At 38.4% G+C, this 15,497-nt stretch overlaps 2 protein-coding genes across 2 annotated transcripts in view; both read left to right on the forward strand.

Annotated features, from left to right (window-relative positions):
- LOC101297907 (nitronate monooxygenase-like) overlaps positions 1 to 7,667 on the forward strand; it is an 8,849-nt gene extending 1,182 nt beyond the window's left edge. The window contains 5 exon segments of the mRNA XM_004292433.1: positions 648 to 743; positions 6,615 to 6,727; positions 6,729 to 6,758; positions 7,042 to 7,261; positions 7,479 to 7,667. Of these exon segments, the coding sequence (XP_004292481.1) occupies positions 648 to 743; positions 6,615 to 6,727; positions 6,729 to 6,758; positions 7,042 to 7,261; positions 7,479 to 7,667 (648 nt within the window).
- A 3,648-nt stretch (positions 7,668 to 11,315) lies between these two features.
- On the forward strand, positions 11,316 to 15,497 carry LOC101298198. The gene is made up of 4 exons (XM_004292434.1): positions 11,316 to 12,082; positions 12,354 to 12,492; positions 12,576 to 13,799; positions 15,032 to 15,497. Exons 1-4 carry the CDS (start codon positions 11,316 to 11,318, stop codon positions 15,365 to 15,367), a joined length of 2,466 nt encoding a protein of 821 aa, XP_004292482.1. The 3' UTR covers positions 15,368 to 15,497.

Raw genomic sequence — 15,497 nt, forward strand, 5'->3', positions numbered from 1 at the left:
CCAACTCTGCTGGTTGGCAAATCTGGTTCCGAAAAAAGAAAAAAAGAAAGAGAAACAGCATTGTATGTGCTGGCATTTTTTGTTACTCATACAATCATTAATAATTTAATATCTGCTATATTTAAAATTGTTCTGTATGCCAATAAAATTGACTGCACATGTTCTGATTAGTAAAGAAGCTTGGACTAAGAGTTTTATGCCATGTATCAGCCAAACTCTATTAAAGAAGTCATATTATAACCAGGTGGACAAAAGTATATTTTGGATATTCTTCTTGCACTTCAAGAAAAAGAGCTGTAGTTATTTCCTAGTTAATTAAAGTGAATTTGACAAAGATATGGATTAGGCCATGTATATGGTTTGTGCTATATTTGAATTGACACTTAATCATAGTAAAGTCATATGCATAAGAGATGCTGGTCTATTCGAAATTTGAAATAATGTTTTTTGAAGATTGGATGTCCAGGAAAAATAAGAGGAACGGAATCCCTTACTGAGTGAAACTAGCAACATTGTTCCATTTTGTATGGAGTAACAGAGACATATGCTGGACGCTGCACAGTTTTAAGGCTCTAGCTTGATTCCATTTTTTTTTCTATTTTTTTTCATGCTGAAACTCTTTAATCACTTGTACATATATGAGGCAGGTGGGGAGTTTGGAGGAGGCCCAAAAAGCAATCTCTGCTGGTATAGATGCAATTATTGTCTAAGGATGTGAAGCAGGAGGACACGTGATCGGTCAGGTAAGAGTGTGCTTAGTAGATCCAAAAGTTTGTACTTACGCAAAAACAATGGTAATAGATTCTTTTTGTTCGATAAATAGTAAGAAAATGTAAATTTGGGTCAGGGGACGGAAAAGCGCTGGACTACGCCAACATTCCGTACGTCAGAGTGGGTCCAAAACAGGTGGCTACATATTGTCTATAGGGTTCAAAAATGAAGGGCATATACGTAAATCCAGCAATTAACTTTTGTTAGCAGTAAAAATCACTCGTTATAGTTAAAATCTGAGGGCCGGAGGTTCTTACCGCCAAGACGGCGACGGAGGAGTCGAGGTTAGAGGGCGGTTCTTCGAGGAATATAGTGATGGGGTCGGCACACGGCGGAGGAACTCGGTCGATATTGATTCCGATAGAGACGCAGCGGGAACCAACTTCCGGCGAAGCTATGAGCTACTTGTTTGCGAAATTGGTTTTGCAATAATTGAGGCAAAAGGATTGGCTATGCTTTGTGATGGTGTGGGTTGCTTTGCTCTCGGGCTTATCGGAATTAGGAGAGTGCGAGACCAACATGTAATTAAGGTGCCGACACTTTTGTTTACATTTAGATGAACACGACGATGGATGTGGAGTGCAAAGAGAGATGAGTAATCCATTGTTGGATCATACTGGAGGAATAGCTAATGTTGGGTCAGTGGCTAATTAAAAGAAAAAGGAAGTATTCAACATCTGGAGCTATGGGCGCAATCGTGGCAATACCACTTCAAGTGAGTTAAAGAGCATGCATGTGCTGGCATTACCACTTCAATTTTGTGTAGTTTTATCACCAACTAAACCTTGTTTCTTATTATGATATGCCTCTTGCAGTTCTCAGTTTGCACTTCGGTCATATTTGTACATTCTTTTTCCATGAATTGGTGCTCCCGCTCTTAAGCACGAGCCTCCGCCGATAACCACCGTCTCTCTCAAAAGTCAAAACGCTTCGTCGGGATAACTACTTTCGTTCCTCTCTAGCTTCCACTCCCAGCTCGGCATCTAGATCTATCTCCCTCATCCTCATTGAGAAGCATTTTGCAATTTGCACGGAAAATGATGATCAGGAGCTTGGAACTAGAGTAAGAAGAGGTTAATTTGATGATCAAGAGTTTGGAAGCCTAGCCTAGAATGTTGGTGATCACATTTGTCGTTACCTCCCTCAAGCTTCAATGCTCTCGTTAGATGACAAGAAGCTTGCAACTTTGTTGTCAGATACCAAGGACCGCAGCTTGACAGGAAAGGATGCATCTGGGATTTGAAACTTATATATAGCTAGTTGGATGACTGAATCAGATGGAAATCTGTTGACAATCACGAAGCTTGGATCTGCTGGACCATATCTCAACTGAAAAATGGCAGGATGTTTTCGATTTTGATACACCTTGATGACATTAACAAGGATTGGAAGTCACACATTGTTTCTTCAGTGGGCTTGGTGAAAACTGTTTTTACCAGGTCAACAAAAATTACATCGTTTGCCCCTCTGTTTAAACGGAAGTGTTGGCGTACGCATACAATGGCGTTTTGTAGCTTTTACCCAGGGGACGATGTACTTCACCTTTTAAAATGTGCATATGATGATATCATGCTAGAAAGAGTAGTACTCATCAGATAATTTACTTTCTAATTATCTGTTGCAACTTGTGACATTCTCACGATTATCTTGTATCTTTGAACACTTGCTGCCAGCACACACACGGATAAACACAGGTATATATACATGGCCCTTCCAATGAAGGATCAATTTTTTTGTTCATTTATAAGGATAGATCATTTGACGAACTTTTCGATCACAAAATCAAATCTCTACCGTTCAGTTCGTTGGGCTATATGAGTAGATCATTTATACAAATTTCAGAAAATTTGGTGATCGTTAAGTCATCCAAATAAGGGATTTATTTTTAATAATCTTGAACGGTGTAGGTTTGACATAAGTGTTAAGTTTTTTGTTTTAATCTCAACCATTCAAACCCATTAAAAAACAGATCTAATGGTGTGGACCTACTTTTCGATCATATTTTCTCATCTCAACCATTCATCTTTGAGGTATATATAAGTAGATCATCTCTACAAAATTTCAGCCAAATTGATAATCATTAAGGTATTCAAACTGTGAATTACACAAACGGTTCCGGTTGATCAGATTTGTTTCGCATTGTAATTATATAGTTTCGACACCTTAACGATCACCAATTTAGTTGAAATTTTGCAGAGATGATTATGTCATATATATCTAGATACTAGTTGGCTATGATCGAAAAATATGACCGAAAAGTGGTTCTATTGGCAAAATCCGTACCTTTTGAATAAGTAAGGATATTTGGACCTGATAAAGATTGTATATATATATATATATATACATAGGTCCAGTTCAAGGGACATCATATTTTACACAACTTTTTACACTCTTTGTGAGTCATTAGATTTTAAAAACTTTAATGATCTAGATTTGTTCTATGAGTGACTAAAAGATGACATGGATATGACATGGAATTACATTTATTCTCAGTCAAAATTTATAATAGATTGAAACTGTAATTATTAAAAAATAATAATAATAATATTGGGGATTCTATTCTAATCAGAATTGTACACCAAGAAGAAGAACAAAATAGTACGCAGAGAAATAGATGCAAAGACCGCTTAAATGTTAAAATGTATACCTTCTCCAACTCTATGCTCATATGTGCCGAAGAACGATCATGCAACCATGTTTGCCCTATGCAGCCGCAATCGAAGATATAGGCATGGTATTCAAATATGCAGAACGCAACAAACTAATTACACTGATCGAGAGGCATGATCGACATGGTGTTAATAAATTTACAAACAATTACTATCTATTAAGTTTTAAAAAGCTTCAAATTATGTAGTAGTTCCAAATGCTTCTGGTCTTTCACGAAAAACAGAACAAAAATGTACTCTCGGTAGCCTCCTAAATCTAAATAGCATGCAATTCACTCACCTTATTTGGAATTGTTCATATATAAAATCATCCATATCTCAATTATACAAAATCGCAAATGGAATTGATGGCGTAGCACAAGGCCACAAGAGGAGCACTATGGAATCGTTTTACAAAGATGAGATCAATAATACTCCTTAATTGCATAATTGATCGTGTCCTGATGTCTATGAAGAATTCTAAGAAGCTGCATCTCATTTTAAACTGTTTTCTTATATTCTTTTGTTTTTTTTTCTTGATGATTTTCAACTGTACCATTTTGATCTTGTCCTTCGTATAATTAAATTGTATTTCATTAAAGAATAAATGTAATTCCATGTCATATCCATGTCATCTTTTAGTCACACATAGAGCAAATCTAGACCATTGAAGTTTTTAAAATCTAATGGCTCACAAAGAGTGTAAAAAATTGTGTAAAATATAGTGTGGGAGGATCAATAGAGGACATCCCTACTATAAGAATATGAGGCTTTTCACCATTTTACACTAATAGATAAATTAATTCAACGATTTCAACCTTTGATCTTTTATATTCTTATGCAAGAAGTGTGTTTACAGTAAATCAACTGATGCAGTATACAAACTGCCTAGATACCAGGATCGACAAACTCTAAAGCTTAGGGCCTTAAAGTTACACATGACACTTTGATTTTAGGAATCACTCATAGGTTTCTCACCCAAAACTCGGCTTCACGTCAATCCCATCAGAGGAAAACTTTGAAACACTCTAATAATTTTATTCATATAACATAACAGACCTGAGCATTAGGCCTTTACACTTATTTATACTTGAGCAGATGCTCACATTGACTGCACTCTTCTAGAACTAAAGCATTAAAGACTCATTAGGACTCCTCTTCTAAAACTGAAGCATTTAAGACTGAATAAAAGAGACCTCAAAACTTTTAAACTGAAAGATAAATCTGAAAAGACACATAAAAGGACACTAGGCTTAGAGACTTCTAGAATCATACTTCGTTTCCCTCCCAATTGCAATAATTATCCTGAATGATTAGGCGCTCTCTCCTTCCACTTTTTTTGCTCATAAACCTTGAAAGGTTTGACTATGATGTCCCCATCCCAATTCTATTATCGTTTGGTCATTCAAAATTGTGTAAACAATTGTAGTGATAAAATTAAAACGATTAAGATCTGTATGTGTGTGTGTGTCTCTATCTAAGTGCAAATGTACTTAATTAGCTCACCTTTCAGTCATTGTACAAGATTAATAATATATAGCCAGTAATTATTTGTGTGTGTGTACAGATTAAGTAAATACGATGGATGATAAGTTTTGTCATCAATTTTATATTAAATTATTGAATAAAAGTTTTGAGTCTATTAAAGACATGTGCTACTAAGAATACACCACCTTTTCACGTCGAAGAAAGTACCAGCTACTTGTAATTAGTAGCAACCAAAATTGGGTTCACACATTCATGTATACTGTGGAACACAGCCAAGTCCCAAAAGCTTAAGTAATTAGGAGATGTACGAACAATATATTTCAATGTACTATAATGAAGACTGTGAACATCTATCTTTACGACAGTGTTTGGGGGCTGACCACCAGTTTTCTACCAGTGCTTCACTAAAGCAATTGTAGCAGCCGTCGTCTTATAGATGGAGTACATCCCTCGTGTTCAATTCCGCAAGGGTGGACGTACAATACGTTTATAAAATAACTAAATATTTAAAAAATAATAATGTACTTTAAATTCTCTTTGAAGCTTAGGAGAGACTGTTTGGGAGCTGTTTGTATGAAGAGTTCTGGAATGTACAATTTCTTCATGTACTCCGTTGGTCAGGGTACACGTGTCAAGCAGTCATAGGTTTGTTTATATGTCTCCGTCATGGCCCACGAGCAGCCGTTAACGCGTGATCAACAAATCATCGGTTAAATTTTTGTAGGCAAAGGCAAATGAATTTGGTGTGCAAGTCGGGTAACTCGACTTATGAATTGTTTATCTTGAGAGATTGGAGAGCATCTTGTGTGGACACGTGCGATGGTGCGATGGAGATGGAGATTCAGCTCTGGGTTCGATCTGTCTCCCTTCCCCGCGGCCCATGCCTGAAGAAACCGATACCACAGATCCATAGTTTGTCAGTTTCACACAGGAAAACACCTCGAGTTTTCCGGAATGAAAAAAAAAACCCGCCGACGATTATGGAGGAGGTGGTGAACTGATGATGGTCTGATTTCTTGGCTGCTTCTTCGGCGAAGTTCTTGGGTCGTTTCCACAGATCTTATCTCTTCAGATTCAGAACTGTATATAGATTTGGTGCTTGTCCCTGTTGCTACCAGTCTACCACAGTACTCTGTTTCTAAAGGAAGGCAGAGAAAGAACGAACTTAGAGGCTGCAAACCAAATAACAGCTTTTTAATTCCAATTCCATGAACGACGAGCTCTGCAACCCGCTTCTCTGGCCCACCGATTTCTCCGCGTCGAATCTGTGAGAGGATGAGAATGAGATTGTGCTTGAGGGAGAAGAGAGAGATGGAGAGAGAGGGGGATGCATTTTAAGAGAGGATAAAATGTAAAAAAAAACCCACGCTCGACGCGCTCGCCAAGCGCGTGCTTCCAATCCAGAGTGAAAGACCGAGTTACTTCCGTCCACCAGACCAACGGTGTACATGGAGAACTTGTACATTCCAGACGTCTCCCTGTTTGTATATGTAGTGTCATCATTTGATGCTCTATACTTTCTGATATGGCACAGATATAGGGGTAAATGGACAATGAAGAAATGCTGCTTCTATATTATATATGTTTAGGGGAGGACCAGTAGATAATTAATCTCTTTTCCCTTTCTTCTCTATTCCCTGTTACTCATGAGTTGAAATTACTCGACTGTTAACATCCATCTACTTTTTACTATTCTTAAACTTGCAGGATGCTTTGATTTCATTGTTGCCAAAGGTAGTCAATCTTGTCGGAGATCGAAATATAACCATCATTGCAGCAGGTGGTATTGTGGATGCTAGTGGGTATGTTGCCGCGCTTGCCAGGTGCACAAGGAATCTGCCTAGGCACTAGGTTTGTTGCCCCGTCCACTCTCATTATTGAGCATATATATGTGAACTTCATAATCATTTTGGGATATTTGGTTACCGTTATGATTAAGTTTTTCATGTTAGATTCTGGAGATGAAAACGTTTCCATGTTATTTGACTTTAGTTTATAGTCATTGGTTTTTTTTTCCTAATAGAATTTTGGTGATTTTTGTTTACTGCTGAACATTATTACTGCTGAATTTGAAACATACAGATGATAATCTGTAGTTGCAAACTCTATGTTTTGATATTCAGACATTTTACAGGTTTCTTGCAACCGAGGAAAGTTATGCTCATCCCATATACAAGAGGAAGTTGGTTGAGTATGACAGAACTGCGTACACTGATATATTTGGCCGTGCAAGATGGCCCGGAGCACCACATCGTGTTTTGGAGACACCTTTCTTCAATGAGTGCAAGTCTCTTCCTGATCATGAAACAGAAGCTGATCAGCCAGTCATTGGTCGAACAAGAATACATGACAGGGTAAGAGTCCATGTTGTCGTACTAGGCAACTCGAGGCCTCCATGGAAGTCATCTCCATTTATTAATTTTTTTTCTCCATTTTTTCTAATGATTTCATCTTCCGTTCTGTAGGCTTCTTTTATATGATAACTTTTGTTTCATGCACAACTGAGAATTAATTGGAAATTATGAATTTTATCATGAACCCTTGACATTTTTCTGGTGTACTGACCAACAGGAAATAGAAATCCGTCGTCTTGCCGGGACAGTTCCAAATGTAACCACAACTGGTGACATTGAAAGCATGGTTTTCTATGCTGGCCAAAGTGTAGGCCTTGTCAAGGAAATATTACCTGCAGCAGAAGTGGTAAAGAGGCTAGTTGAAGGCGCTCAACTTCTAATCAAGCAGAACAGTCATATGTTGTAACTCACAAGGCACAGCTGAGTGCCTCTGGGTCGGTCTATGTAATCAATAGAGTGCGAACTTTTACAATTTCAGCAAGTCTTAAACCATGTTCACCTGGTCACTAACTAACCAAGCTCAACTACCCTGTAGATCCAATAGTGGGTATAACTATTTTAAGTACAGTTGTATTTTCAATCCTTACGTGATTGAAGATAAATCTCTTGGTTAATATCCATATTAGAATTGTATGTTCTTTGAATATGATCAAGTATCATATTCGAAACTAAAGTTTCAAAGTGTTAATGAATATAAACAATGGATCCTATATTCCCCTAGGGAAAACACGAGAAAAAAATTCGTGTGATCATGTCTGTGGAGCCATAGATCTACTCGGTCAGCGGACTCGAGTCTTGACTATTAGAACATGTAGTTCTCAAAGTCGTATCCATAAACAATATAAAATGAACACAAATAAATTTGATGTTCATAAAGAAAAGAAAAACTCATAGATCATTAGCTTTGGTTATAAGCAATCATGTTACACCATAGGCTTATAGATCATCATGGAGTTCATAGAAGAAGAAGAAGAAAAATAAAGAATAAATTCGTGCTGATAACGTGTTATAAACTAGAAACTTACATTAGTGAGAGATAGAGAATAGAAGAGATGAAAAGGGGAAATGTAGAGAGGTGTATGTTATTCATTCTCTTTAGACTAATACATCTAAGGACATAACAAATGAGAAATTGAGTGCATAACCACATTATTTATAATATTTACAACAGTATATTTTCTTAAGAATTATTATAGAAACTATAAATGAAAATGAATATTTTTTTTAAAAGGAATGACCTACAACCTTTTATTAAGTAAAGAAAGAGATTACAAATGACATACCCGTAAGAATCAAGCCATGAGAATGACCTAAAACAACTAATTGCAATCACCAAGAACAAGTCCAAGTGACCAAAACCAAAAGAAAAACTAACAAAGTCCGAAAAAAAAAATCTAACGAAAACCATGCTAGCATACCAGCTTATTAGAGCAAAAAGCTCTAGGGCACTTGCATGGATTTAGGGTCCCTACTCCCTAGAGTCCGCAGTAGCAGACCTGCCTGAAGTATCCTCAACACTCGTGATGGTACCAAATGAACCATCCCCCATCTCCAATGAACACCTAGTTGAGAAGTGTCGAGTCTTTTTCATGCTTGAAGCTGCAAGCTTCGAACCAACTGGGCGCCCCACCTTACATTTCTTACGAGGAGAGACAAGGAGAGACAAGGAGAGTACCAGCATGATGAGGTAGGGAGAGCTCTGGCATGAAATCAACTGCAAATCGTTAGGTATTGAAACAGAACCTTTTGCTCCCACCCTCTTACCCATAGACTGTTCCATGGGGTGAACATTGCGCTTCACCCAGTCACCTGTGGTAATACAGAAAAAATCTGCATATCTGCCTCACTCATTTGCTGAGCCATTAAAGAAGCTGGAGGACATAGATTGCACACATGAGTGGCTCGAAAGCTTTCCAGTCTTCTAGCAAGCTCTGCTGATGAAATCCCAAGCATAAATAAGATCATACCTGGAGGAGTAAACGAGTTCACCATCCCGGCCTGCAGCATTGGGTTCACCACCACCGAAACCTTAGGATCTAAAATAGGGTTAGAAATCAATGCTATGCCGCTGCCCAAGTTAGGTTTTTACACCGAAACCCTAGATCCCATTAATGGATTAGGGTTAGGGTCTCTCGGCATCACCACGGTCATAGCTGCAGACCTTACAGATAGAAACCAAAAATTCTTGTACTTGAAGGTGACAGTCGCCACCACCATTTCACTGCCAACTCCGAACTCAAAATCCAAGGATAAGCTTGCTTCATAGGCGAGTCCAAATGGTGGAAAAGACAAACCCTAGCTTTCAGTCCTAGCCGGATATTGTTCGTGTCCGGATGAATCACGTCACCAAGATTTGAACCAATCTTTTCAACTGCCTCTTCAGTCATCAATCTCGGTGGGAGACCAAGAATCTCCACCCAGGTGGGAAAGTCACAACTTATGCCGAGTGTTAGGCTTTGATCACGTTTACGGACGATTACTTGCAACCAGGACTCATTAAACATAACAGGCCTTTGTTCATTTCAGGATACCTTAATAGATTGGAGATAACAAGAATCATGATAGATGGGGGATCGACTGTTAATCTCCTAGAATGACGACCTTGGTCGGATCTTCTTTGCCATCGTAAGGAGCGAGAGGGAACATAGAGCGTCCATAAAACCACAGTCAGCCTCCCTTGAGAAAGTCAACAGAAAACGATCACCAACCGGGCGGATGGAGAGGTAGCGAAGATCCCAAACAAATGTCATTGTTGCCATGAAACCCTTGGTATCCAACTGTTTCTGATTCAATAGCCGCCCCACGACAAAAGACTGCCCTGAAATCGCAGACGAGCCAACCAACCCAAAAGAGATGTGATGTGCCCGTTCTCCTTGAACGTGAGAGCTAAAGTTTTTTAGAGAAACCTTAGAGAGAAACATGAGACTTTTCTGTTTTTTTCTTTTCTTTTGAAAGAACGTGATATCACGAGTAGGGCTAGAGACACCAAAATTTTGTACCAAATTTGATTACCAAATAAGTTGGCACATGCCATATCATCAGATTTTTTTAAGTTTATTTTGACATAGATTTTCTTGTTGTTGGATATAAAATGAATCTCTATTCTTTTTAAGAATTAAAAAAACTCATATTCAATAAAAACACACTTAAATAAAAGAATACCAAATTGATTTAGAAGATATCCCCATATCTGGGTTGTGGGTTGTGTCTCTCTACATTCTTGATGCCCAGATTGAAGTATCATAACAAATAGATATCTGTTAAACCAAAATTGATGTATGTTATACCAATAGATATGGGTTATGCCAATAGCAGCCAATTTTGTTCCCAGCAGACTTCTCAAATCGATGTCTATTAGACATGGTCATGGCTAAATACAGAAGCTGCAGAATTGTTCCATGCCATCAAATGATCATGTGGTGTCAATTTCTCTATCAAAGTCTCAGAACCATAGATGATATGAGAGATTGGGAAGACAAACAAACTCATATGAAGAGATAAATTCTGGTGAAGCCTTTCTGGGTAAACAAACCCTAAGTTCAAGAAATATTTTTATTTTTATTTTTTATCGTAATTGCTGATTTTCATTTTAGCCAAAGTTATCAGTATACATGTTGAAAATTACTAGGATTAAAATGAATGAAGTGACACATGCCACATCATTCTGTATAATTTTTTGGTGTCTTTAGCATTTTTCTATACCAATTCCTGGATATAAATTGAATAATTTACATGATGGAAGTTATTATGGATGAGATTTGAGATTAAAATTTGGTACAAGTTTTTGTTGACTATAGCACTACTCATAATTTAATTTAATGTCATTTGATATCTTGATCCGGTTCTAAGCGCTCAAAAAGGCCTTCAATCTTTTCGATCATCGTCAATCAATATTCAAAGTTTTCGTAACAGTGATTTACATAAACAGTTGGACAATTTCCGCTCATTTATTGATTTAATATAATTTCGACGATCATATTGTTCTAATTACAAATTCATAGAAAACGCCCCGAAAGAGAAATAAAAAAAGAAAAGCCCCCTTCCAGAACCCACAATGGCGGCTATGGCGCTACCTCAGGGAAGCACAAGCCTTCCCTTAGAGTGTGTGACGCATATTGACATAAGCACCCTGTCTCAGTCGGAGCTCCTCGCTCTATCTCTCTTCTCCTTGACCCGCTCAAACGGCGCCATCGACCACCTGGTGGTCCCCAAAATCGACCGATCTCAATTCAATGAGAGTGCCGGGTCCCGCCGCCAGACCTACTCTAGAGTCCGGCGGCGCGTGGCGGGCCTGCTCTCTAATCCGAAAGTATCAGCACCCCCGGCCCAGCCTGACGACCCGGAACGCAACGAGAACCAGGCCATCATCGGCCACCTGAAGCGCTTCATTTCCCAGGATCCCAAATTCGACCAAATCGACTTGGAGCCCAGCCCGATGACGATGAAGGCATCCTTGTCTGGAATGGCGGAATTAGAAAGGAGGAAGAGGAAGCGGGGGAGGAAGCCGAAAGCGAAAGGGTCGAGTGGTGGCGAGGGGCTCATTGTGAACAAGAATGGCGCTGCAGTCGACATCTGGGCTCTGCAGAATTCGGAGAACCCCTTTGGGGATGAGTTGAGGAGGAGGACTTTGGGTTTGGAGACTGAGGAGGAGTTGTTGGGTTTCATGAGGGACTTGGGTGGCCAGTGGGGGAGCAGGAGGAAGAAGAGGAAGATTGTTGACGCCACTGAATTCGGGGATGCCTTGCCCCTCGGTTGGAAGCTCTTGCTCGGCCTCAAGCGCAAGGAACGCCGCGCTTGGATTTACTGCCGCCGATATATTAGGTTCTCTCTTCACTGCTTTACATTTTACACACATATATTTCATGTTTCATTTGGCATTTCTTTGCTGCTGGTTTCCTGCATCACCATCTTGTTTATAACCTGAACACAGCATGCATAACTTTTGATGGGATGGTTATTGATTTATTTTGTTACTTGCTTGTGTGTTCTTTTACCATCTCTCTTTGTTCAGTGGTAGACTTCTTCTGCTGCAAATAAATAAAATAGTTTGATGATGCCTTTTTATACTTGCATGTCACTTGATAATCTCCAGCCCTACTGGACAACAATTTCTGTCCTGCAAGGAAGTTGCTTCTTTTTTGGAGTCCTTCTTCAGTCTTAATAATGCTGATAGGCATGATGGTGATGGTGGCGAGAACATTCAGGAGGACCGCATAGTGGCTACCGAAAATGTGAGTATTATTTGTGCATTTATTTGTTTTTTTATACATTGGGTAACAAATATTCTTCTTCAATAAGCTTTATTTGGTTGCAGCAGCATGCTGATAAAGATGGAGAAAAAAGGCAAGATGTGAGCTTTAACTCTGGTATACTGGGGTCATCTATATCTAATGAGCAATCTAATGAGCCCGAGAAGAAAGTTAGCATATCGGAAATGGAGAATCTTGCTGAGGTTCAGATACATAACCTTTTTGAATGTCACAAATGCAGTATGACTTTTGCCGATAAGGATTCATATTTGCAGCATCTGTTGTCCTTTCACCAGAGGACTACAAGGAGGTATAGACTTGGTTCGACAGTTGGGGATGGTGTGATTATTAAGGATGGGAAATATGAGTGCCAGTTCTGCCATAAGGTATTTCTGGAAAGGCGTCGCTATAATGGGCATGTAGGAATCCATGTTCGAAATTATGTGAGGAGGGTCGAAGAGTCACCAGGTCCAACAACTCTTCAAAAGAAAATAGAGTCTCCAACAAGGGAAGATTTGCCATCAAGGAATTCTAAAATGGACGCTTTGATTGAAATTGCTCAAAACTCTATCCTTGAAACCTCCACTGCTGGACCCAGTAAGGAATTAAAAGGTTGTGCTGCACCAGATCCATACATCAATATTAGTTCAGAAATTCCTGCTTCCCCTTCTCACAGAGAAATGAATATAGAATCTAAACTGACAGAACACAACATGGAAGATCTTATGATCGAAGGAATTAATGAAGATGAGCTGGAGAGTGATCATACAATGACTGATGGAAGTATGGAGGAAGCTGTGGATGCTGCAGAAGCTGTCGATTCTACGGAAGTTGTCGATGCTATGGAAGTTGCAAATGTTCAGATGAATTCTTGTTTGGTTACAACTGCGTTATCTGCTGAAGAGAAAAACGGGAAGACATCTGAAAGTTCTGTGGAGAAAAATGGTTTAGCATCCACTTCTGGTGAATTAGAGATGTCTGGCACCAAGCAAGAGAATGTTTCTGTATGTCACCATGTACATGGTCCTTCAAATAATCAATCTGCTAGTGATGTTGCAGACAATGTAAAATATGCAAGTGCATTAGAGCATCCCAGTCCAGTTGAAGTCAATAAACAAAAGCATACTGAATCAATTGGTAGCTTCAATCAACCTTGTCCAGCTAATAATTGTTCCTTGGGGTTTCATGCCTCTAACAGAAATGAACTACAAACTGGGATTTGTGACACCTCAATGTCACTGGTGCCACCTTTGCTCTGTCCTCCCACATCCAATACAATTCTGCAAAAGGTAACAATGATTTGTTTCTTTATGTCCCCAAATACATTTAATGATTTTAATCCCATGTACATATTTTGTTTTTCTTCGGAAGTGAAACCTAATGGAGTAATCTTATTTCACAATTCAATTTGTTTAATACACATCCTGCCTCTTTTGTAAATTTTTAAAACTCTTCTCCACCCATTCTCATCCAAAAAAAAAAAAACCTCCTGCAAAATTATGGCATGATATCAGATTATCATCGAGTGTTCAAAAAACTCTTCATGATCTTCTCCTGCCACTTCATTTATTAATTTAACAAACAAAAGAACCTGTTTTAATTTCTCTCTCTCTCTCTCAAATGAAAATTTAAATGAAAATGGGGGATTCTTACTCTCTAGCCCTAACCCCAAGGGCAAGGATGTTCTTTAAGTTTTTTCCCATTCTTCGTAATAAACTAGCCCTGCTGTAGGGCAAGGATGTTTTTTTAATTTTGTTTTTTCCATTCATAGCACTAGCCTATTTGTCTATGCATCAGTAGAAATAGGCTTACAGAATAAGTGAGCACGATTATTAAAGAGTAGTCTATCATATGTACTAGGTGAGGTATGCCTCACAACTAGTCTATTCTGTAGATGATAGCAGTAGAGTATGTAATGGCTGCCTCTAGCCTTCGTTTTACCCAAATTAATGGAAGTCGTAACTGACTCTTTCAAAAAAAAGAAAAAAAAAACTTGGAAACTGTGAATTTCTTTGTAAGAGAAAATGAAATTGATTGTCCAAATTCCTCGCTTGAGTTTCAATCAACCTATGTGTCTTTTTGAATTTTCTTGCCTAAGTTTATTCCTATCAGTTTATTAGTTTCCAGAAAAAGTTGTTTTTGTTATATTTTGATTTGAACTTTCTTTATTATTACACATTTTAAATTATAAATAGTTTACAACCGGACAATGAGAGTTGCAATTACTGGAAAACTAATTGATGGATAATAAGTAGATTTCATCATTTCAAATTTGCTTGATAATTTATAGTTGTCTCATCCAAACACAACGTAATAGAATTTGCGTCAGTCATCATATTGAAAATTTTATGAACTTTTTTAACAAATTTCCATGATTAGTTTATCCTGCCGTATGGAGTCCTATAATCATGTAACGTAAGTTGATCATTTTAATGAGAGATGGAACACATGGCAGCATGCAGTGGTACTAAAGATGACTCATTCTTTTTTACTTTACTATCTTGGTTTATTCTTTTGACAGGGAGATGAACATGTTATTGGTGTTGACCAGAGAGATGACCATGTAATGGGTCTAGAGGATCTGCAACAAAATGAGATAGAACATCTGAAGCATGGTTCTGCTTCTGTGCAAGAATCTCTTACACTGGAGGAGGTATCGATGGATATGTCAAATAGTTCAGAGATGCAGAGATCAGTTGAAGTCATGCTAAACATGGCTGGCAGCAATCAGCTTACAACTGCTTGTGTCTGGTGTGGAGTAGAGTTCAAACATGAGGCTGTGGATTACGAGGTACAACACGGTTCTGTTGGCTTTATGTGTCCAGTGTGCAAGGCAAATATTTCTGAACGTGAATGAGTGAGAAAAGAAAAGGGTCCCTGTAAGGATCAAGATATTTCCCTGCCCACAGTAATTCCTGTTTATGTAGCCCTGATTGTTTATGTATTTTTTCCTTTTATCCTATGTGTTCGTCTTATGACATTATAAT

The sequence above is a fragment of the Fragaria vesca genome, linkage group LG2, assembly GCF_000184155.1.
Source record: "Fragaria vesca subsp. vesca linkage group LG2, FraVesHawaii_1.0, whole genome shotgun sequence".
Taxonomy (NCBI): Eukaryota; Viridiplantae; Streptophyta; class Magnoliopsida; order Rosales; family Rosaceae; genus Fragaria; species Fragaria vesca.